The 22,846-nt window shown below is 55.5% G+C and overlaps 1 protein-coding gene across 1 annotated transcript; it reads left to right on the top strand.

The window, feature by feature from the left end:
* The first annotated feature begins 6,517 nt into the window (after nucleotides 1-6,517).
* On the top strand, nucleotides 6,518-22,831 carry EFHD2 (EF-hand domain family member D2). The gene is made up of 4 exons (XM_074377364.1): nucleotides 6,518-6,822; nucleotides 18,678-18,825; nucleotides 19,975-20,109; nucleotides 21,133-22,831. Exons 1-4 carry the CDS (start codon nucleotides 6,518-6,520, stop codon nucleotides 21,262-21,264), a joined length of 720 nt encoding a protein of 239 aa, XP_074233465.1. The 3' UTR covers nucleotides 21,265-22,831.
* The last annotated feature ends 15 nt before the right edge of the window (nucleotides 22,832-22,846 follow it).

The raw sequence follows: 22,846 nt of genomic DNA, 5'->3' as shown, positions 1-22,846 counted from the left end.
TTCGTGACTTTGCAGATAAGGTGCCCTTCTCCAGCAGCTTGGCAGAGCCACAATGCCTGCTGTTGTGGAAACTGGAGTCATGAAGTGTCTGCGGGAAAAGAAAAAAAAAACCCCACAGCTTCCGGATCTGCATTCCAAAGCATGTTCCTGGTAAGTGCAGTGGTTTCCAATTTTTTAGGGTCTTAGGAATGAAAGCAATACACTGCCGCCGATGAGAGGAAACCTCACACCTGCTGATGCTAACGTCCCCCTCGTTTTCGTGCCCAGGCCTCTTAAAGCAGAAGTTAGGGCGTCCAGCGAGGGTAAACTATTTCGGCTTATCAGCTTGGCCTCATTTCCATCAAGATGCGCTGCTTGCATCCGTCTGCTCACTGTCCTGAGTTATTTTGGGCCCATTCATGACCTTATGTGCCTGCTTTGTTTTTAAACATTTTTCTTTGTCCATCTGTTCCACAGGAATCCATCGCAGTGCCTCCGTCCTGTGGTGGGAAGCATTAGCAGGCTCCTTTTTTGAGGTTTCTCTCATCTTTAGCATATTGCTTTCATTCCAAAGACCCTAAGATACGGAGGCAGAAATTTTATCTCCTGGCTCACTGTGGTCTTAACGTCATAGAGATCAGAGGTGCCCTTTGACTGGTAAATCACTTTTACGATTAAACAACCAGGTAGCAAATACTGAGTACCTACTCTGCACCAGGTACTAATGATACTGTGCTAGACCTCGAGGCCTTGACTTTGCTCCCTTTTCTTTCCCTGTTCTTATCTGCTGCTCTCCTGAAAAGGAGTTGGGATCGTTAATTTACTGGGTGTGTTGCCAGGTGGGGTGGGGGCTCAGCTGTGACGTTCCCATCTTTTCTGGCTTTGTATGGAATTACTGCCGGGCATTCTCAGTGCTGCATGAAGCTGTGACCCTCTTCTGGGGGTTTCTTTGTGCCTTTCAGCAGTTGAAGTTTAACAGCTAATAACAGGAAACTTTTTATAGCGTCCTTGCCAGCCATCAGACCCTGTGCTAAGCACGGTCCAGACATTATCCCACTCAGTCCCCACTGTGGGCATCACTTCTCTTTCACCTGTGAAAAAGGTGAGCAGTAAGTAATTCACCCAAGAGAAAGAGCCTCAGAGCCCACACTTTGTACTCAACTACTCCAATATATCGCTTTCCTCAGTGAAGTCCAGGAACCAGCTCATTATCCACTAGTTGATGAGGATGGGGTGAGCAAACTTTTTCTGTCAAGGGCCGGACTGGAGTGAAAGCCTTTTTTCCTATAAACGGCCATTTCACTTTGTGGACCACAGAGTCACTGTCATCACTACTCCACTCTGCCACTGCATAACAAAACCTAAACAAAATGAGTATGGCTGTGTTCCAATAAAACTTTATTTATAAAAATAGGCAGAGGGCCAAATACGCCAACCCTGTGTTAAACTCTCACTCAGACTAGATTGTTAATATCTGCATGGCTATTGTCTGCTGCCTGATTATCAGGAAGCCAGCCAATCATCACCTCCATCACTGAGAGCATCTTGAACTTTTACTATGTACCCTGCACTGCACTAAACGCTGTACATAAACTTTCTCATTTAATCCTCTCAAGAACTCCCGGAGGAGTTAGCTATCACCATTTATAGACAATGCAACTGAGGCCTCTAGAAAGGTAAACCAACCTGCCCAAGGCCACCCCAAAGGGATTTTCAAACCCAGCTCCTAACCATGACCCCACACTGCCTTTCACCATCACAGCCCTGCATCCAGACAACAGGAAGCTTTGACGGTGAATCTGGACACCTGCCCTCCACGGGACCACGCCTGAAAGAACAGAGTCTTCACCACACACCCCTTCTTCTAGGTGTCTTATTTACTAGCCCCTTCTCAAAGCCCCCTGCTTTCTTTAGTTACTACCTGAGTTCAGGTGTCCCTGGCCTAGGCACCGTGCTCTCTTTCCAGTGGCTTTGCCTGTCTCTGCATTGTGCTAGTTTTAGAGTCTCTCTTTCAGTTTCCCAGATCCTCGTGTACCCCTGCAGCAGCCACATGTGCTATTTATCCGTACCTCCCATTATTCCTTCCTCCCTGTCTGCTGAGCAGGGACCTCTAAATGACCTCTGGGCCACACTGATGCCCAGGAACCAGCAGGTCATCCAGCCCCAATCCCTATCTGATGCTGCTGACGCTGTCCTTGGAGGAGCAGGGGACAGACACTTGAGAGGCCTGTTGTTCAAGAGATCCTGTTAACTTCTGTGTTGAGTCATGTGGGTGCATAGAGGTGTCACTTTAGCAGCTTCTCTTTCTTGGCAGTGACCTTGAGACCTGAAAACAGGCCACTGGATACTCTGGAGGGGACACTGAGAAAACACCCCGTGTGGCCCAAGCCCTCAGGCAGAGCAGGCCACTGTGCATTCAGTCAACCTTGATTTCTCCAGCAGGGACCTTGGGTCAGGCACCATGCTGGGCCCAAGGGGCCAACATTGAACCAGACAGACAGGTCCTTTCCTCCAGGAAGTTGTGCTGGGTGGGTGGGGTAGGAGGTGTCAGATATTTTATTAACAGCTTCACTGTGGGTTGTCATAAGGGCTGAGTCCCAGCCAAGGGAGGGTTTAGCTGGAATAGATGTAGCCTCTGTCAGTTCCCCAGTGGGGGATCCAACAAATTTTACTCTTCAAACTGGCTAGTCCTGCTCCCCCACCCCCATCCCGCTCTTACCCACGACCAGAAGGATCCCAGGACCAAAGCCCGGTGCCCAACACACTTAATAAATAGGTCTTGATTGTCTGGATGTAGACACACACTGCTTTCACAGAGTAGTATAAAAATTGAACTCAGCTGCCCATACTCTTACCATTTTTGAAAAAGGGCCAGGGAGGCACTGCAGATGCAACACTCCTGGCTTTTAAGACACACACACGTACTTTTTAAGAGTTTAAAACTTGGTTAAGACTCAAGCCTATCGGGTGTTAAATAAACCTGGACACTGAACTGCCTGAGATTTAATAGAAGCAGAAATTTACTCTCAGTGTCTTTTTCCCAGCCTGCCCAGTAGGGCATATGCAACTAATCTGAAAGACCGTCTCGGTTTTCAAGTAGATTCAACTCATCCAAGATAACCATCAAAAGAGAGCTCGCTAGAGAGACAGATTGGCCTCCAATGGCCTGCAACCACCTGCAGCCCTTGTCTCCAGTGTGCCCTGTCCCTCCTGCCCTGCTTAGCCGTCCTGGGTTCCCCTGAGCACCTGCCTGACACAGCTCCTCCCCTGCTGCAGCTTCCAGACTTTGCAGGAGGTGAGAAAGCCTCTGAGACCAGCTGGGCTGTGACCCCATTCTCTGCTCTCACTCCTCCAATCGCTCCAGATGAGTATCTGGGCCGTCCCTGAACTTTGACCTTTGTGCACCTTTCTCAATCCATCACGGGTTTCCGGGTGACCACGGAGGATTTGTGATGATTAATTAGTAAACTGGTGTCTATTAAAGTGCCAAGTAAGGGCTGTAGTTTATGAGCTGACTTTATCTTTGGCGGCCTCCCTAATCCCTTCTTGTTTTACCAGCATCTCAGGCTGGAGGGACCACCCAGTGCTGTCAAGCTCTGGAATGCCCCTCAAAGTTCTCTCCATCTGCCCCCATTGCCCAAGAGCTCTTTCCAATCCCTCCCTGTTTCACCCTTCTCTTTTTCAAAGTACTGTTGTTTTTCTTAATATCACTTTACCCCTCCCTGAAAGACAGTTACACAAGTAGATGTGGGAGGAAGAAGAGAAACATAAGTCAATGATGACTAAGTCTGCTTAGCTCCCTTGTCGCTGGAATACTGTCAGAACTGGCTCTCACTCACCCCTGCCTCTGTAAAAATCCTTTGCCGAGGGTGTGATTTTTCCTGAATATCATTCTTTCCACATGACCAAATGCTGTAATGCATAACCAGTCCAGATCGTTTCTTTCTACCGAAATCCATGCTTGGGGTACAGTGCTCAGGGTCACTCAGAAGTGATTTCCCCCACTGAATGGGCAACTAATGGATGGTTCCTGGAAGTTTCACCAGCAATTGGGGATCATTAGTCATCCCTGCCTTTTCTTCCTCCACCACTTCTCTGGTTTCTGAATAAGTGCCTTTCCTGAAGTCCAATGACCTCAGAAGGAAAGAGTTCAAGTAAAATGCAGCATCCAGCATGCATCTCTGGCTTTAGAGCAGATCAATCAGGCCTCCAAAATGAGACAGTGTCCTGGACAGCATGAGGTCCCATCCCCCAGTCACAGAATCTCAGAGTTCTCAACCCCTGGGAACCTGTGAAATATCAACCTAAGAGATGTTAAAAGGGCTCACCCATCCGGGTGGCATTTCCTGATCTCTGCCTGAGTATAATAGCAGCAAGGCCTGGGCATTCTGCTCCCCTTTTGCAAGATGCAATAGGTAATGAATAGGAATTCTGCCAACTGTGCGTCATGGAACCTGCCCTGCCTCTGGGGGGTTGTGTCCACACAAGCCAAATGGGTAATTGACCAGGGCAGTTAATGCGTAATGCCCATGTGAATGATTCAGACCAAACCAAAACAAAACAAAACAAAAAACCAAAACAGAAACAACAACAGAAAAAAAAAAAAAAAAACCTAGGTTTTTCACATATATATAAATGGTTTTTCAGGAAGGCCAACCCTCACCTAATCTCTTCACTGTTAAGTTTGTTCCCAGATGCAAAACATTTCATAATAAAGACAGCCCTATTCCATGCAGATCCATTATTAATCATAGGTTAGGGCAAGCTGAGGTTCACCAGATTTTTTTTTTTTTTTAAGTAATTAGCTGCTTTGTAAAGAAAGCTAAGAATTTGCATACTCAAGCATTTGTGGGCATAATTTTTTAAGTTTCATCCTGTCCCTAGTATTTTGCATTCAATTAAAAAAACAACTATTTTGCTTCTGTTGAGTCCTTGAAGGACACCTGTAGGAGATATAGAAACTTACCTTTTGTAAGTAGCTGAACCAAACTGCCCAAGACCAACAGAAACCTAATTCCAAACTTAAAAAAAAAAACAAAATCATGTCATTTAAGCTGAACATCTTTATTGGACTCAGAAACAATCTCAAAAATAAGTTAAAATTTCATATTTTCTGAACACCGAAGGGTTTTTTCCCTTTGTTTTATCTTTTTAAAATGCCTTTTAAATTAATTCAGAAATATTCTTAAACTATAGCAAATCGACAGATACCAATTGAGGGTCTGTTCTGCGCAAATCAGTCCGCAACAACTTGCTGGTTTTAAATTCTCAGGTGCTCTCTGCCTCCAGAGCACTGGTTCTTTAAGCTCTGCGTCCACCTTTTCTCTGCAGGTTGACCAGTGCAAGCTGTTCCCAAAGAGTGGTCTTCAGCATCACCCTAATATTTCAGGGAATAAGCACAAATCAGTGCACCCTTTCCATCAGTTAGTCTCAAACTTCACTGAGCCAAACTCCCCTGGGTGCTTGTTAAAATGCCGATTTCTGGGTCTCATTCCAGAGATCAGTTTCATCTGCCTGGATTGGAGCCTGGGAATCTGTATTATTAAACCAGCCCATCCCCTCCCCCCAAGTGGTTCTGTAGCTGGAGGTCCACACCTTTGCAGTTTTCAGGTGACAGATCAGACCACAGAGGGAAATCCTCTCTGGCTTCTTCCTGACACCCCATCCCCTGAGCCTTCGGAGAGTACATCTCTCCTCTGGGGTCCCCACTGAAGTGGCAAATCAAGATCTCCCTGCCAGTTCCCCTAAAATTAAGTCACAGGCGACCGCGTGGCCCAGCAGCTATTCTGCCAAGTCATTCATGTGATGTGCTGGCCCAGGGGGAGAGGACCAGCTCCTTTTCCCTTTCCTTCTCCCCGTGTCTTGGAGGACTTCTCAGGGCTGAGGTCCAGGGCAGTTTCCCTGGCAGCCCCTGGTCCAACCCTTTCCGAAAGATGTAGCGGCTCCAGCTGCGGTTACATCTAAACGGGGGTTCCTGCTCACCGAGTCCACCTTCTTCATTACCCTTGCAACCCTCATTGAGAACGCCAGTGTGTAACATCAAGTCGTCTCCATGGCAACCGACAGGGTCTCACACATACACAGGATGACGACTCCACGGCGTGGGGATTCCAGAGAAGGCGGCGCCCCCCTGCGCCCCTAAAACCCACACCCAACTGCAGGAGAAGGCCCCCCTCTTCTTTCCCGCCTTGGTCTCGGCCCCCAGCCCGACTTCTTCCATTCAGCTGGCACAGTGAGGACAGAGAGAGAGGATGGGTTTCTACGGGGCCCCCAACCTTACGAGGGGATGGTGGCGGACCCGGCGGCCCCAGCACACTTGAGCCGCAGCATTGGAGATCAAGCCCGCGCGGGCTGCGCAGGGCGGGGAGCCGGGGCGGGAGCGGGCGGGAGCGGGCGGGCCCCGCGAGGGGCGTAAGTCCCACCTTCGGGGGCGGCGCCTGGCGCCGGGGAGTGTCAGGAAGAGGAAGAGCGCGGCCAGAGGCGGTGCGGGCGCGCGACTAGCAGGGGCCGGGCCGAGACGAGCGCCGCGCGGGCCACCATGGCCACGGACGAGCTGGCCAGCAAGCTGAGCCGGCGGCTGCAGATGGAGGGCGAGGGCGGCGGCGAGGCCCCGGAGCAGCCCGGCCTGAACGGAGCGGCGGCGGCGGCGGGGGCGCCCGACGAGGCGGCCGAGGCGCTGGGCAGCGCGGACGAGGAGCTGAGCGCCAAGCTGCTGCGGCGCGCCGACCTCAACCAGGGCATCGGCGAGCCCCAGTCGCCCAGTCGCCGCGTCTTCAACCCCTACACCGAGTTCAAGGAGTTCTCCAGGAAGCAGATCAAGGACATGGAGAAGATGTTCAAGCAGTGAGTGCCCGCCCGACCCGGTCCCCCACCCACCCCGCGAACCGGCCTCGGCTCTCGAGCGCCCGAACCCCGGACCCCGCGCCGTCCCGGGACCGGTGTGGCCAGCCGAGCTCCCCGAACCCCGACACATCAGGAGTGGGGACTCCGGGCCCCTTCCAGATAATCACGAGGCTTCGGGACCGCCTCCCCACCACGCGTATGGGTCTGGGGACCCGCAGCCCCTGGCACGCGACCCCTCCTCACGGGGACGCTGCCCCCGGTACACCACACGCGCGCACACGTTGTGAGGGACCCCGCGGCTCCTTCTGGTTGAGCATGAGTCCCCGCGAGCCCCCACTGCCACCATACACATGGGTCTGGAGACTCTGGGGCTCCGGCCTAGGACCCCCGCCTTGTTAGTGATGCTTCTCCGCACCCGCGCACGCCTAGATGGAGGACCCCGAGACCTCCCTTTCCCCCTCCCCAGCTACTTGGATCCCCCACCCCCACCCCCAAACACAGGTCAAAAACACCCACCCCACCCCCCAGCGCCTCAACAAAGGTGACCATTCCTTTCACTGGGGTCCTTTCATTTCCTCTGCTTATCTCAGATCCCCCTCAACGTGGATTCTGGGCCGAGACCCCTCCCCCTCCAGTTATTAAGCATCTGACAGCAAACTGGTCAAAGGCCCTTCAGCCCCTCCCACCTCTACTCCCATCCACTCTGTTAGCCAGGACCCCAATCCTTGACCCTCAGGTGATCTCCCTAGGGAGGGACCCCTTCCTCCTTGCCCCCTACTCTGCAGGTATGTACTAGCCCCCCGCAACAGTTCCTCCCTCCTCTTGCCCTCACCACCCGGCTACACCCAGCAGCTTTGCAGCCACTGCCCGACAGCTTTCTGTCAGAAGGCCCCACGACTCCTTGCCCCGCTTCCCTCCCCACACAGGGTCCCTGACACCCCACCCCCTCCTATCTGACTTGGCTGGTTGCTCTCAGCCCTGCCTTTATCATATAACTCCACACCCCATGCCCTCAGCAGGTTGGACAGGTACTTCCAGGCCTGTAGGTTTACCCCTCCCCCAACAAAAAAAAACTTTCTCTCTCTGTGAAGTGATTAGAGAGAAAGGGTTCCAGGTCCCCTTCTGGTCCATCCTTGAGTTCATCCAGTTGGGGTTGAGATGTTCAGCCACACTGCCCCCCAGGCACAAACGTGGGGGTGGGGGTGAAGGTGCTCAGCCCCCCTCCCTTGGTACTCTTCCCCATCTACTGCCTGTTGCCCATCCCCCCTGCCCCTGGCCCCTGGCCCTTGGAAGGGCAAACAGCCCAAGGGTGTACTCTGGAGTAGATCTGGAAGTGGATTCAAAAGATAGAGCTATCCTGAGGACAAGTCTTAGGTGAGTCAGGAGATTACCACCCAACCTCAACCCCCTACTCCGAGGACCAGCAGCTCAAGGGTGAGAGGGAGGGATGCTAGCCCTTGGCTGGAGCAGGAGGTCGGGCAGGCTGGAGATGTGTGCCCAGGCAGCAAGCAGGAAGCCCAGGGAGGGGGTGTTTTGCAATCCCCCCCAGCTTGAGAAAGGCTCTTTCCCACTTCTCACTGCCTGTTGCAGCTGCTGCTTCTGCATTTGGCCCCAATGCAGGGGAAGAGGTTTTGGTTCTCAGACTGGATGGCTTGTCTGAGGGTCAGCCCAGGGGGAAACAGTCCTTAACCCCACTCCGGGGCTCTGCATGGAGACTCCTGGGCCCTGAGGAGCCTACTTCTTTGACTCCAAGGTCTTGGCTAGGACTTCCTCTCAAGTTTCTTCTTGGTCAAAGACTGGAGATGTCGGGAGAACAGGATTTCAAGGATCCCAGCCCCAACAGAGGTCTGTTAGGAACTTCCTTGTAGAGCCTGCCCGCCCCCACCCCAGCCCTGAGTAGTGCAAGGGAGGTTATTCAAGTGCCAAGGGACTAAGGAGCTCCGCCATTCATTCCTCCCAGCAGCCCTGTGACATAGAACCATCATCATCACTGTGGTGCAGTTGGGCAGTCTGGGCACAGAGTAGTTAAGTAACTTGCCAAGACCACACAGCTAGAAAATAATGAAGCCAGGATCTGAACCCAGGTCTGTGACTCCAGAACCCATGTTCTTCCCTTCTGGGTTTCCCATCACAGATACCTGCTTCCACGTGGGAAGCGCACTCCTCTAACACCCGCTTCTGAGTTCATGACTGATCTTCTGCTACCAGGGTCCTCCTACTCTTGGGTTTCCACAGCATCCTGACTCCTGCCCCCAAAAAAGATAGAGCTGTTTGGAAAACCCAGACACGCCAAATGAGCAGGGCCTTGGGAGGCTTCTGCTCAGTTGGAAGGGCCGCACAACTAGGGGAATGGTCTTGAAGCTGCGTTTGCGGAGCGAGCTCACTTTTTGCAGAGGCTGTTTTTGGGGTTAGTTTGACGAGGAGTACTTTGATGAGGATTGAGAGGAGCTGAACTCCTACAAGCCCCCTCACGGCACCACTGCTGCTTGCTGGGGCGTTGGAAGGGGTGAGGGGGGCAGGAAGGGGCCAGGGAGCCGGACTTCTAGGGAAGGAAGTGCCGCCCGCCGGGGGCCCTGGCGAGGATGGAAGGCTGCAGGTTTTGTATTCAAGGAAACAAGGCTTCACTGTGCCAGCCCAGCCCAGCCCAGCCCCGGCTGTGAACAGCCAACAGACAGGCTCTCATCGAGGACAAAACCTCCGTTCTGCTTCTGCTGTCCAAGCCGGGCTGCAGCCTCCTGGGTCCAAGCAGGGCCCAAGGATCACAGCCAGGGCTCTGCTGAGAGACTTCCGCCCTGATCTCCTGCTCCCATGGCAGAGGGGAGGGGAGCCTGGCCCTCCTGGGAAGCCATCCACCAGCACAGCAGAGTGGAGGAGACGAGAGAGGTCAGAGGGAACTGGGAGGCCAGGAGCTAGGAAGCAGGGCTTTGTCGTGGCTCTGCCATTGCATTACCTAGTCTGCCTGCCCTCCCTGGGCCTCAGTATTCCCATCTGTAAAAGGAGCAGGCTGTATCTGATGATTCGCAAAGGTGACTCAGCAGTGACCTCCTCATTTCTGAGGGGTCCTGAGCCCTCCTGGATGGCAGGACTGCTTTCTCCGGGCTCTTCTGGTTCTTACCTCCAGTGTTCATCAGCAGATACTTCCTGAGGACCAAGATGGAAGGAGAAGCGAGGGGACAGAGGGAAGGTTGGCTCTCTGCCATCGCTGACCTCACGCTGCGGCCGTGTAGTTTCCAGCTAGGAGAGACCGCAGGGGTGGACACCAGCCCTTCTCCCCGTTTTATGGAAGAGAAAACTGAGGCCCAGGACTTTACAAGAAGGAGGGTGGTCCCTGCTTCTCAGGGTGGGTCTCGGGGGCTGACACACATAAGGCTCTGGCCTGGTACCAGGCACCTGGACTCTCAGTCCTCCCTCTCCTTGTGGCTTCAGGCTGTACGCATCACCTCTAATCCCATCCTCTCCCCACCTCTGTCTGCCCATCCATCCAGGGCTGCCTCTGAACCCTCCAGGCAAGGGGCAACGGTAGGGCTACCTCTGGGCTGGCAACAGCCTGCGTGGGGCTCTGCGAGGGTTTGTAAGCCTATACCTGCCGGAGAGGTAGGTGGCCCTGTAATTCTGAACCTGCCGTGGAATCCGAGGAAGATGCCCTAGTCCCCTGCCCTGCCCAACCTCGTCCCCAGCCGCTTCATCTCATGACCCCTTGTGTCAGAGCGGCAGGCTTCCCTCTCTTCTTCCCACCCTGCCCTCCCCGCCTCCCCACCTCCCCACCTGCTCCGCCTTGCTGGTGTCTCCTCAGACTCTTGCTGCTCACAGCATCTCCCCCCCCCCACCCCCGCCCTGGTCCTTCCTGAGAGACTAGTGGTTAAAGGCAGAGCCCTTGGAGTTTGCCACCCTGGGTTGGAATCCCAGCTTTGGGCCTGGGGGCCAGGCACCTGAACCCTTCTGAGCCTCTTTTCCTCCCGCTAGAACCAGGAGAATAATAGCACCCACCTCACAGGGTTGTGAAGTGCTTAACCCAGCTCTCGGCACAAAATAAGAATTTACAAAGTTCCTGTCCCCATCGTGCCCAGCTCTGGTGGTAGTGGCTGGCACGGAGGTCATCCACAAAAGCCACTGGCTGCCTCCACTTACACCCTCCCCGCCCCCCCCGCCCCCCGCCACAGAGCTGCTCCGCCTGCATGCTGGCCACAGCCCTCTTGCTTTGGGCTGGAGTGATGGGGACCCAGCACGAGAACCCTCCTTTCCTCCTGCTGAATAGATGCTTTGACTGACAGCTACTTATAGCTTTGATAAATAACAAAAATAGGGAACCGAATTCATTATCACTTAATTACGCGGAAGGCAGGTGGCAGGAAAAATGGGAAGAGCAAAACAGCAGCCCCGGAGTGACACAAAACTAGGTCCCAGCGCCCGCCTGCCAGCGCCCAGCTGGGTGACTCTGGGCAGGGTGCTCCGCTTCTCCAAGCCTCAGTTTCCCCTGTGGCTAAAGAACCTGCCGGGGGAAGTTCCAAGGATTAAGTTTAAAAAGTCCTGAGGCTTTGTCAGGAGACCACTGTCATGTCAGTGGGCTCTTAAAAACATACATGATCTTTTTGAAAAACAAGAAGTCCACCCCTCTGATCCTTCACCAACGGATATTTTGTCAAGTTTCTGGGTGCAAGTTCCAGAGAATTAAGGGGAATATTAAGTTCCTGACCTCAAGAGACTTAAAGTCTCATGGAAAGGAGTGGCATTAGAGGGGCTCGTGGGGTGTAGAGAGGATGGGCCTACAGGGCTAGACATGGAAGGTTCCGTTTCTTTATTTCTCTGATGAGGACTGAAAGTTCTCCTGAGAGATGCCATGATGCTAGCTCTCCACAGCCAGCCCCCCGCCCCACGCCCTCTCCTTGTTAAATGGAGCCACCAGGCCCACTTGAGCCTGATGTGTTATTTTTAGGAACTGAATTTAATCCTCATTCCTGCACAGTGAGGTGGGTCCTGTCATTGTATCCATTTGCCAGATGAGGAAATCAAGGCTCAGGGTTATAGTAAGTGGTAGGGGCAGGATTAGAACCAGGTCTGCCTACAGGGAGTTCCCGAGGCCAAGTCAGGGCTGTTTGTGGTTGGGGGACAGGGGGCTGTCAGGGTTTGGGGGGAACCCCCTTGGGGTTCAGAGGTTGGGTCCTTCCACCTACAGCAGCCAGAAGCCTGGCTTTCTGGAGAGAGACCCCACCCCTGGGGAGGGAGGATTTCCCGGCCTCAGGCCGCCTTCTCTGCTTTTTCTACTTCCCTCCTGATTCTGAGTCACCTCTTCTCTCCCTCCCCCTCCAGGGACTTTTGGTTCCCTTTGGGTTTGTACCTTCCTGCCCTCTGTCCTCTGGGCCTCTGAGTTCAAGGCCTGGCTTAAATGTAGGAGCCTGGCTCTGAGAGACCCTGCCCCTGCAGCCCTTTCCACAGGGCCAGCCCAGCAGGGGGAGGCGGAGTCGCTCTGCGGCCTCAGCAGGGATGGTGCCCACACCCGCTAGCAGCTGAGTTCCCTCTGACTGCCCCAGCAGCCTCTTCCTTGGCTGACTTCCGCTTTTCAAGGACTCCAGAGAGGTGAGTGTTTGGTGCCAGAAGGTGCAGCTAGACGGAACCAGGCCCAGGGACTCCTGTGCTGTGTGGAAACCCGACTGAAGGCTCTTTCCAGCTCCTGGAGCCTCATCTGAGAGAGGACTGCTGTAGCCTCTCCATTCCACCCACTCACCTCTTGTTTAATCCTCTCTCAACGTCCTGTAAGAGAACCATCACCCATTTCACAGACAAGAAGTCTGGGTCACAGAGACCAGAGACAGGATGTAAACTTGGATCCCTCTGACTCCAAGTCCCTTACTCCCCTGGGACCCAAATACAGCACCATCAGCATCACCTAGGGCCTTGTTAGAAACACTGGTGCTCAGGCCCCACCCCGAGCCCACTGGATCAGAATCTGCACTTTAACAAAGCTCGCCAGCTGTGTGCATGAAGGTTTAGGAAGCACTGGGCCAGCCCATAGCCGGCTCCCCACCGCTTGCCTGAGGCTGACCTCCCCACCACGTTACTTAGTCTGGGCTTTGAGGGGCTAACAAGATGAGTAGAGGGAAGATGAAGTTAAATAATAAACACTGGGTTGTATCAGACGTTTGGTAAATGTTCTTTGAAACCCCTACTGTAATAACTATTATGAAGAGCAGGCAGGGAAGGAGGCGGTGCGGGCTAGGGCTGGGGGGGGCCCGCTGCCAGTGCTACCAGCGAAGGGCGATGCCCCTCTCAGGGCTGGGGGGCTCAGCATGAGGTGCTTGAACCCGAGGTTGGGATGTCCCCGAGCCCTGACAGCCCCCAGCAGATCGCCGTCAGCCTGGCGGGTGCTCCACTTGCTCCTTGGACTTGCTGGAAAGCCGCGGGGCAAGACACGCTCACACAGTACCCCACACACAATCGCACACCCTCTCCTGGGCTGACACAGGGCAGCGGAGTGAGTGCCAAGCTCCGCAGATAGAGGAAGTGGTGAGCCACCGGGCTTTCGCTGCATGAGTCATGCAGCCGGTGGGGGGGGGGGGGGGCCGCAGCATTGCAGTAACTAGGGGGCCCTGCTCAGCAGTCATCACCAGGCCTGTGGGCGGGCGTCCACCTGCACGTGGAGGCAGGCAGGGCCAAGCTGGCCGCAACAGCTAGCAAGGGCAGAATTTTTCTGTTGTCCAGAGTTTTCCTACCCCAAGGAACCTGCCTTCCCATTTTGCAGGACAAAGAGTAGAGGCCTAGGAGCCGGTTGGGCCTCCCTAGGCAGGTGGGGAAGACCAGGTCTGTGAATGTGGAGAGTAAAGCCAGGTGGGCCTGGGGGCTCCGTGCTCCATAAACACTGCCCTCTCCAGCTGTCTGTCCTCTTGAGGGGCCATCAGCAAAGCCCTGGGATGGGAATCAGAAGGGAGAGAACTGGGGTCCCCTATGCTCCCATATCAACTGTTCCCACCCTCCCCCTGTGCAACAGCTGTGATGGCTTCTCATTCTGCCCCCAGACTGTGCAGCACAGCTGGCGGGTGGGGAGGGTCATGCGTGAGGAGCAACTTTCTCACGGCCAGTTCCAAAGCCAAAATGGGCTGCTATAAGGAAGCAGTGACCTTCCCGTCCTGAGAGGTATTCAAGACACCAAGCAGGAAACCTGTATTAGGAATCTGATCCTCACGAACGGCTAAATGAGGGTGGCCTCTAATATCCCTCGCAACCTGAGTTCCTCTGGTGCAGGCTCTGTAGGCATCAGGACATGGCATAGTAGTTAAAAGTGCCTTTTTCATCTGGCCAGGGCTTCAGTCCAAGGTATGTCCTCGCCAACTGTGGGCTTGGCCACGTCACTTCATCCTTAAGCCTCAGTCTCCTCATCTGTAATGTGGGGGTGTTGATGCCAGTTTCGCAGAGTTCTTGTGAGGATGTGATGTAAAACACCTGGCACGGTGCTTGGCACATAGTGAGTGCTCAGCCAAGAGTAGCCACGAATGATCATATTGTTTTGATGGGGCGAGCCCTGCACACCAGGGGAGCCAGCCACTGCTCACCCCCGAGACTCCTGGTTATCAGACCTGGGGGAGGCGGAGCAGCCCGCTGGGTGGGACCTGCAACCCGATGGGGTGAAGTCTGCCAGGGTGGTGGCCACTCCTCCACTTTCAAGGGCAGCTGGGAGGGGATTTCGTCACCGGCATCCAGGGTGGCAGCTGCCGAGCCCTGCCTGTCGAGCACTATTCAGGGGGAGGTGGGTAGGAATGTGGGCATGGTGCCAGGTGCAGCATCCTCCCCCCAGTGTGGAGAAAAGTGCTGAGCTCCCAGCCCAGGAGCTTTGTTGTCAGTCATCCAGGATGGAGTTGGCCCTCCCAGGCAGGCCCCAAGCCAGGCTCTCAGCCCTGCAGGCTTGAGAATTTGGACCCTCCTTGGGAGAAGAAGAGGGAAGCTGGCTGGCAGGCAGGCAGGGAGGAAGGCTTATAACTTCTGGAATCTTGCAGTTCTCCAGCTGTGTGACCTTGGGCTGCTTGCTACCCCATCTGGGCCCCAATTTCCCTATGGAACACGAAGTGGATAGACCAGGCACCCAGACAGGTCTTGTGAGCGGACTCCCTCTTCCTGGGTCCTCTGAGCCACCTGCAACCTCAGTTCCAGCTCAGGGAGAGGGCTGAGGGTAAGAGGGTCTTCCCAGCCAGGGATATGCCTGTTTTCCCAGCATCTTAGAACATGATTCTCTCCTGGTTTGCCAGCCGGCGTCCTGCTGGTGGCACAGTGACAGTCTCCTCCTTTGTCACTTCCCTCCCTCTCAGAGGAGGAGCAGGAAGGAGAGTAACCCTGGGCTGAGGCTCCTCACTCCCTCTGCCCAGCAAGACAGCAGAAGTTTCTGTCCTGCGGTCTCTCACTTCCCCAAGTGGCAGGGTCCTTGAGTCGGGCCTAATAGGGGGAGGGAGGGGGACCCTCAGGAGGGGAAGTTGCTGGTCGTCTTGCCCACCCCCTGCCTCTGGGCCAGCCTACAAGCATTCCTCCCAGCCATGCACGTCAGGATTGATGCCCGAGGGAGAAACCGTATTTTTTTATCATTGTTATTATTATCATCACCATTTTTATATTATGTGTGCAAAGTGCTTAACTACTATCAGTAGCTGCTATTATAATGAAATTAGCAGGTTATAAGCCCATACTGTGTACTGAGCATTTTATATCCATCATCTCCTGTAATCTCTAATCCTAAAGGTAGATGTTAATAATAATAATTGAGCAGTAGTAGTGCCTTTGTTAGTGAGTTTTAATTAAGTACTTATTATGCACCAGCCTCTGCTAAGAATCTGCTTGGATCATCCATTAACCCTTGCCTCAATCCTGAGATGGGTCTGATCACCATGATGTAAAAGGAGGAACTGAGGTTCACGCGGTCATGTGACTGGCTCAGGGTCTCCTAGCCAGCAGGTGGCAGAACTGGGGTTTGGGCTCAGATCAGCCTCAGCAGAGGTGCTGTGAGCACGAGCCTCCAGGGTTGACCCTAGAACTTGGCTGATCCAGTGACCCAGAGCCCACCCGCATCAGAGCCAGGGCATGTGGTGGATATCTGCTCCCAGGGGGTCTCTTGGGAACAGTCCTCAACTGTGTCGCCACCTCTGGGGGCCCCTCCTCCCACGCCAGCACCTGGCCTCTCCCCGCCTCTGTCACCTCCCCATGGTGATTGATCCTCTGGCCCTGAGGCCAGCCCCTGCACTGCCCCCATGGGGCCTGGAGCCCGCCCACCTGGGATGGAACCTGGGCCCAGTAATTGATTTATGTTTGATCAGCATCAGCCGCGGTTCAGGCCGCGGTTTGAGCTGCAGCCCAGCCAGGCCTGGCAGCTGCCAGAGACCGAGAAATCTAGAGTCCAAGTTTCTGTCCAAGTTTGGACACTTTATCTGCACTTCCTCTGAAACGGAGCCACCCCTGGCTGTGGGAGAAACCCTTGAGCAGTAAATAAAGCTGAGGCTCAGGAGGAGCAGGTGGGCGCTGGATAGAGTAGAGTGTGGGACTTGCAGGGATAGGGGTCTGAATCCCTAGCCTGCTGGTTATCGGGCCAGGGCCCAAACCTCTGCAGCCCTTCTTCCCAAATCAGTCACGTGGGAACGTACCTCTGACCTCCCAGGATCGCTGAGCACACAGGTTGTCAAGAGAAAATACCTGGCACGTAGTAGGAGCTTAGTAGAGATAGCGACATCTCAGGATAGTGCTGGTAGCTGCCGTTGCTGGAGCCAGCTCCATGTGCTGGCCCTGTGCTAAGTGCTTGGCATGTATGAACCCCCTCGGTCCTCGCAGTCACCCTACAGAAGAGTCACCGTCATACCAGGGGTTCCCAGCATCGGCTGAAAGCTTGAGTGGCTCGGTCTCCTGGAACCCAGGCCATTGCTCCAGCCCCGACTCAGCATCAGTGACCGTCATTGGAGCCCAAGTTCAGAAAGAGGCGGGGGCTTTGTTTTCCTCGGGGGCATGAGGAGAGGGGCCCATGTGACTTGCCCCAGGAAATCCCTCACCGGGCTGCTCCAGTACCTGTCACTAAAGGTCATGCAGCAGCCACTAGCCCCTTACCAACTGGCAAACAGGCTCCAAAGATGGAATCCCGGGGAGGGGGGACAGCGCTCCACCGTACCCGCTCCCAGGGCCCCTCCAGCTCTAAGTGGAGCCTGGACCACGGGATTGTAGGCCTGCCTGACCCTCCCGAGTCCCACAGCCCTCTACCACATCCTCTTGCGTCTGCTTCCGCCCTGGCCCTGGCCTCTGCCCACGTGGCCCGTCTGCCCAGACTCCAGCCCCCTCCCCGCCACGGTGGGGGAAAAGGCCTCAGGACCCCGTGTTCCCTGCAGGGTTCCCAGAGACCTGTCTTCCCTGTGCTGCGTCACTTCCAACCACTGACTCACTTGCTCGCAAACTATTTATACCCCTTGAACAAATGCTCTGCTCAGTGCTCCAAGCAGACGTCTCTGTTCTGCTGGCAGCCAAAGACATGTGGAAGGGGGCTGGGCACCACAAATGTGCAGGCTGATAAGCCCAACTGACATGGAGTAGAAGCCCTTCCTTTACTGCTGTGTGACCTTGGGCAGGCCACTTAACCTCTCTGAGCCTCCATTATAAAAGAAGGTTATTTAAAGTAGATCAAGTAAAATAAAGTATATGAAGTTCCTGGCACAAAGACAGATTTCAAAAAGCGGTTGCTTTTGTCCACAGTCGTGTGAAGCTTATGTATAACTAGAGATGGGGGGACAGGAAGTGGGGAGCCATAAAGAAGGCATAGGAAGGAGATAGGTGTTTATGTAGGAACTCCAAGTCTCCAGGATATAAGTTTCTGGAACTCAGCCCCTCTATGTCATATTACTGTCACCAGCACTGTCACCCAGTCAGTTTAAGGCCTTGGGGACTACAAGAAGCTCTTTAGGCTCAGAGGGCCCATTGGCCAACCCTGAGACGACTCTCGCCCGCCCACCAGGAAACAGGGTGGGTGTTTGGTTAGCCTGATAAGAGGGGCTGGCTGGGCTGTGCCCCCAGCACCCACATCTGCTGTGCCATGTGCTCCAGGCAACAGGGGGTGGGCCTGGAGGCCAGCTCTGACCCAAGCTCTTACCACAAGGAGGCTGGTCGAGAGAGGCATTTAGACCCTGCCCCTCACCTTGTCCCTTTTGCTGCCAGGCTGTTGGTGGTAGGAAAAAGAGACCTGAAGTGTGCAGGCCAGAGACACTGCCATCACCGAATCACTGTTCAGGCCTTTCCAGCCACGCAGTCAGGTCCCACTGCTCGCTGCAGGCACCCTGTACAAGTTGCTCCCTCCTCCCAGAAAACTGGAAGTAGACCCTCCCTCCTGTGACCTCTGATCCTGCCCTGAGACATGGAACCTTCTGCCTCCCTCCTGGGTAGGGACAAGGAGTAGGGGAAAGATGGAGCCAGGACGTCCCTCAGGTGCCCGTGGAGGTGCCTGGAGATGGTCAGTGAGTTCTGACATCAGGGCCCACCCTCTCAATCCATACCCCCATGGAACTGTGAGTTCTTCCTCCCTGCCTGTTCATGTCACATTCAGTAGAGACGGGCTGTGGTTTCAGCTTCCTTGTGCGGTAGGTTTGTCCAAAAGTTGGCACTGTTCAACACGTAGAAGGCTACCGGGCCACGTGGTGAGTTCCCCATCACCAGAGGTAGCCAGGCGGTAGCTGGGCCACAAATTGGGACACTGCCTGGGCCAAGGTCCCCTCCAGCTGTGACAGGATGACATGTTGGTGGGAGGTGCCCTTTGAGCTCCCCAGCTCCTTGCACTCCCACTCGTGACTCCTCTGACTGGTAGAAAGGAGGTGTCAGGGTGTCCTTAGGCCTCTGTCTCTATGCACCCACAGGTACGATGCCGGCCGGGACGGCTTCATCGACCTGATGGAGCTAAAGCTGATGATGGAGAAACTCGGAGCCCCCCAGACCCACCTGGGCCTGAAAAACATGATCAAGGAAGTGGATGAAGACTTTGACAGCAAGCTCAGCTTCCGGGAGGTAAGCCCTGCTCCTCGTGGGGGACGACACTGGGGAACGTAGTGGCCGGGAGAGACTAACCCCCCTTTGTCCCTGAGCAACCTTGTCCTTGAACAGCTGTGTAGAACGGCTGATAGCTGAATGAATGAGGCTTCAGCGGACCCTAGGGCAGCTACCAGGGGAGATTCTGAGATGCCTTAAGTGAGAAGGAGGCACGTCTGTCCCTCCATGGAGTGAGCACTTACTGAGTGACTTCTGTATACCTGACCTCGTGTGGACTCTGGGAGTACAAGGAAAGGTCCTGTGTTCCAGGGGTCCTGATGTGTAGAGGGGGAGATGTGTAAAGAGTGAAATAACAGGATGCAATTCAGGAAAAGGGACAGCTGGAGGGAGGGACAAGCACTTCAGGTCCTAGAGGAGCCAGGCACTGGGCTGGGTGACTTCACCCTCCAGATCTCCCTCGGGCCTCACTCTAAGACAGGAACCACCAGCAAGCCCATTTGATGGAGGAGGAAAGCCAGATAGCAGTGGCACATGTCCCCACTCAGCAAGAGTTAAACACCAGGGGGTGGCCCCTGAAGAGACAAGCCTCAGGCCGGGCCTTGGAGAGCTGGCAGGAAGCATAAGACGAGAGCAGGGTGGCCCGGGACACCTGGAGGAGGCCGAGTCCCAGGGAGGAAGGTGCGGACCTGGGTTCAAATCCTACCCTCTGTCACTTTCTGGTGCTAAGATTTGGGGCAGGCTTTTTCTTGTCTCTCAGCCTTCCTCATTCTGTGAAATGGGCACAGTCATGTACCTTTAAGATTCAGTAAATGGAACTTAGAGCAGATTGGCTGGGCACACAGTGAGGATAAAGAGGTAGGTTGAGGCTTTTGATGGGAGCTGAGCATGAACAGAGCAGCCTGCAGTAGCCCCTGTCCTGGGAGGACAGGAGACCGGCCCCAAAGCCTCCCACTGTACAGATGGGCAAACTGAGGCCCAGAGAGGGAGGGGCACAGGGGCCAGTGCAGGGACACAGAGCACACGGCGGGGAGAGCCCCAAACTCCGGCTCCCCGTCCTATGAGTGCCGCCTCTTTCCGGGTGAGGCCTGCAGCTGGGCCCTGGCGTGGGCAGGCACCTGGGCCCCTTTCCCTCACTCCCTGACATCACGTGCTGTTCTCCCGCCACAGTTCCTCCTGATTTTCCGCAAGGCCGCAGCTGGGGAGCTGCAGGAGGACAGCGGGCTGCATGTGCTGGCCCGCCTCTCCGAGATCGACGTCTCCACCGAGGGCGTCAAGGGGGCCAAGAGCTTCTTTGAGGCCAAGGTGAGAAATGGGAGGATGTGTGGAGCCCGGGTGGGGGTGCCCTGACCCTAGCTGGAGGACAGGGGTGGCCGGGGGATTCCAGGACCCTGAGTTAGCTTGCAGATCAGCACTTCCTCTTCCTGTCCCTGCTGAGGCCGCAGATAGGAGCTGGTGAGCTGGCGCCTGGCTGGGCTGGGAGGTCATGGAGCTCCTGGCTTCTGTCCCCACTGCCCCTCCCCCTGAGGCTGTGATCCTTTGTAGCTTCCCCTTTTTCTCCCTGCCCTGCAGGTAGGTAAGGAGCGGTGTGTACTCTTAAAGAGGGGACAGGGACCACTTGGAGCTGCCCCAGCCCTGGCACATGGAGCCACTACCCCAAAGGTCTAGGCCTTAAAGGGTGGGCCTGGGAGACAGCAGAAAAGGCCCAGAGACACAACACTGGCTCCCAGGGCCTCTCTGAGACACCAGCCCCGCCAGCCCCAGCTTGGAGGGAATTTGATGGGTGCCAGAGGCCACTACACGCACAGCACCCTCCTCCTTCAGCACACGCTTAGATGGAAGGGACAAGCATGGATGGCTCCTGGATCCTGCCCTGGACCCCGGGGCCTCCGCCTGTCCTCGTTTCTCCCCCTCCCCTTGTTGCTAAGAACATTCCTTCTAGCAGCCGCCTCCCACCTCCCTCTGGGCTTCTAGGGTTGAGGCGATGTTTCAGGGCTCATCAGTGGGACTGAGTGTGCAGCTGCGCTTCCCAGGACGGGGCGGGGCAAGAATAGCAGCATCAGAAGCTCCCACTTACAGGACCCACGCTGTGCAGCGGCCACTAAATGTATCTTCCCTCGTTTATCCTCCCAACAACCCCATGAGGTCAGTTACTGAGCATCAGGCTCTAAATGGAGAAACTGAAGCTCAGAAAGGTGGATGCGGCGCCTGGCACAGGGCCCAGCTAGCGAGAGGCAGCGCTGTGTGAGCAGGGCCAGCGGAACCAGAAGGGGCCCCAGGGAGAACCCCCTCCAGCGCTGACCCCCCCTCACCCCCACCCCGCTCCAGGTCCAGGCCATCAACGTGTCCAGCCGCTTCGAGGAGGAGATCAAGGCGGAGCAGGAGGAGAGGAAGAAGCAGGCGGAAGAGCTGAAACAGCGGAAAGCGGCCTTCAAGGAGCTGCAGTCCACGTTCAAGTAGCGAGGCTGCGCCCGACCGCCTGGCCCTGGCCCCCGGTGCCTGACCCGGCCGGCAGGGGTGGCAAGGGCGGGGAGACTGGAGGCCAGCCTGATCCTTGGCTCTGTCTGAAGGGACCAGGCTACAAAGCTACAGATTGTGAACGAGCCAGCTGAGGGGTCTCCCAGAGCAGCCCAGCCTCTCCCCACTCCCTTCCACTGTTCCTGAGGCCGTGACACCAGCTGTCTCCCCGCCTGGCCCAGCCCTCCCTGGCCCTTCCTGCGTCCCTGGCACCCTGGCTGCCCGCTGCCTGCTCCAGCTGCTCCTGCTCCCCGCCCAGCTCTCAGCTCTAGGGTGCCCCCTGCCGGTGTGCCACCCTCCACACACACTCCTCTCCCCCTGAGCCTCTCCCTCTCCTCTCCCCTACAGAGGCCACTTGCCCTTAGCCCCTCCCTAGACTGGGGGAGCGACAGATGGCAAGAATTGTGGCCGGCCCTCTAGAGCTGATCAATGGCACTGGGGCTCCCCACCCCAGCACCTGTTCCTCCGGCCCTGCCTCCTCTCTGCTGGAATCAAGGCGGGGCTTCTATCTTGGCCAGGGGGCCCAGGCCCCTGGCACCCCGTGCTGACATGGAGACCCCAGCTCTCTGGGGCAGCCAGGCAGGGTGAGGGGGCAGCTGTGCCAATCTACCTCACAGGCCCTGACTCTGCCGGCCATTCCGTGGGTCGTGGGCAGGGCAGGCTCTGGGGGCAGAAACACCACTCCCTAGTCACCACCTCAAACAGCCTGAGGGTCCCCAGGGCTCTGGAGGAAGCAGGGTGCAGGGGAGGGGTTGGCCCCTTCATCGGGAAGGAAACCAGCTCGTCTCCATTCTCCAGGAGGCGTCCAAGAAGTGCTTTAAGTGGTTTGCACGGCCCAGGTGGTGGGGAGCGGGGGACCTGGCTCAGCTCTTTCACGCCATTCCTTCCCCAAGTGACACTGACCGCTTTGTCACCAGCGACAGGACCCGTCCTATCACCCCCACCCCTGAGGAAGCATGGGGACCCCAGCCCTCCCCAGGCCCATCCCCAGACGGGCCGTGGCCAAGTCTGTGCCCCCGGCCCCGCCCTCCGCAGCTCCCAGTGTGCTCGCTCACGTGTGTGCGTGTCTGTGTGTGTGTGTGTCTGTGTCGCCGTGTTGTGAAGCTGTGCCCGTCCCCCAGTCCAAACAAGTGAACGGCCACCGAGGCCACAGTTATGCAACTTCCCGTGCGTGTCGTGACAGCGTCACTGCTTTTTTTAACTCGGTAACTCTTTATTTTAGTAAAATGCCCCCACGAGTCCACAAAACTCCTGTTGGACTTGCAGAGGTTTTACTTTTTTGGCCTTAGAATCTGCAGGAATTAGGAGGTACTGACCCCAGTGCAGCAGCCTTGGCCCTGGATTGCGTTTGCCTTAGCGGATATGTTTATACAGATGAATATAAAAAGTTCTTATTCTTTTGGCTTATTGCTTTTTTTTTTCTTTCCTCCCTTCTCACCAAAAAAGAAGAAGAAACTACTTCATTCGGTGGTACGATTATTTTTTTTAACTAAAATAAGATAAAATTCTATATTCTTATGTGTGT

Source organism: Camelus bactrianus, chromosome 13 (assembly GCF_048773025.1).
Source record: "Camelus bactrianus isolate YW-2024 breed Bactrian camel chromosome 13, ASM4877302v1, whole genome shotgun sequence".
Taxonomy (NCBI): domain Eukaryota; kingdom Metazoa; phylum Chordata; class Mammalia; order Artiodactyla; family Camelidae; genus Camelus; species Camelus bactrianus.
This window is presented reverse-complemented; position numbering and strand designations above follow the sequence as displayed.

Coding starts and splice junctions, on each gene's coding strand:
- EFHD2 (XM_074377364.1), top strand. CDS start 6,518: ATGGCCACGGACGAGCTGGCCAGCAAGCTGAGCCGGCGGCTGCAGATG. Junction 18,826..19,974: donor GCAAGCTCAGCTTCCGGGAG/GTAAGCCCTGCT, acceptor CTCCCGCCACAG/TTCCTCCTGATTTTCCGCAA. Junction 20,110..21,132: donor AGAGCTTCTTTGAGGCCAAG/GTGAGAAATGGG, acceptor ACCCCGCTCCAG/GTCCAGGCCATCAACGTGTC.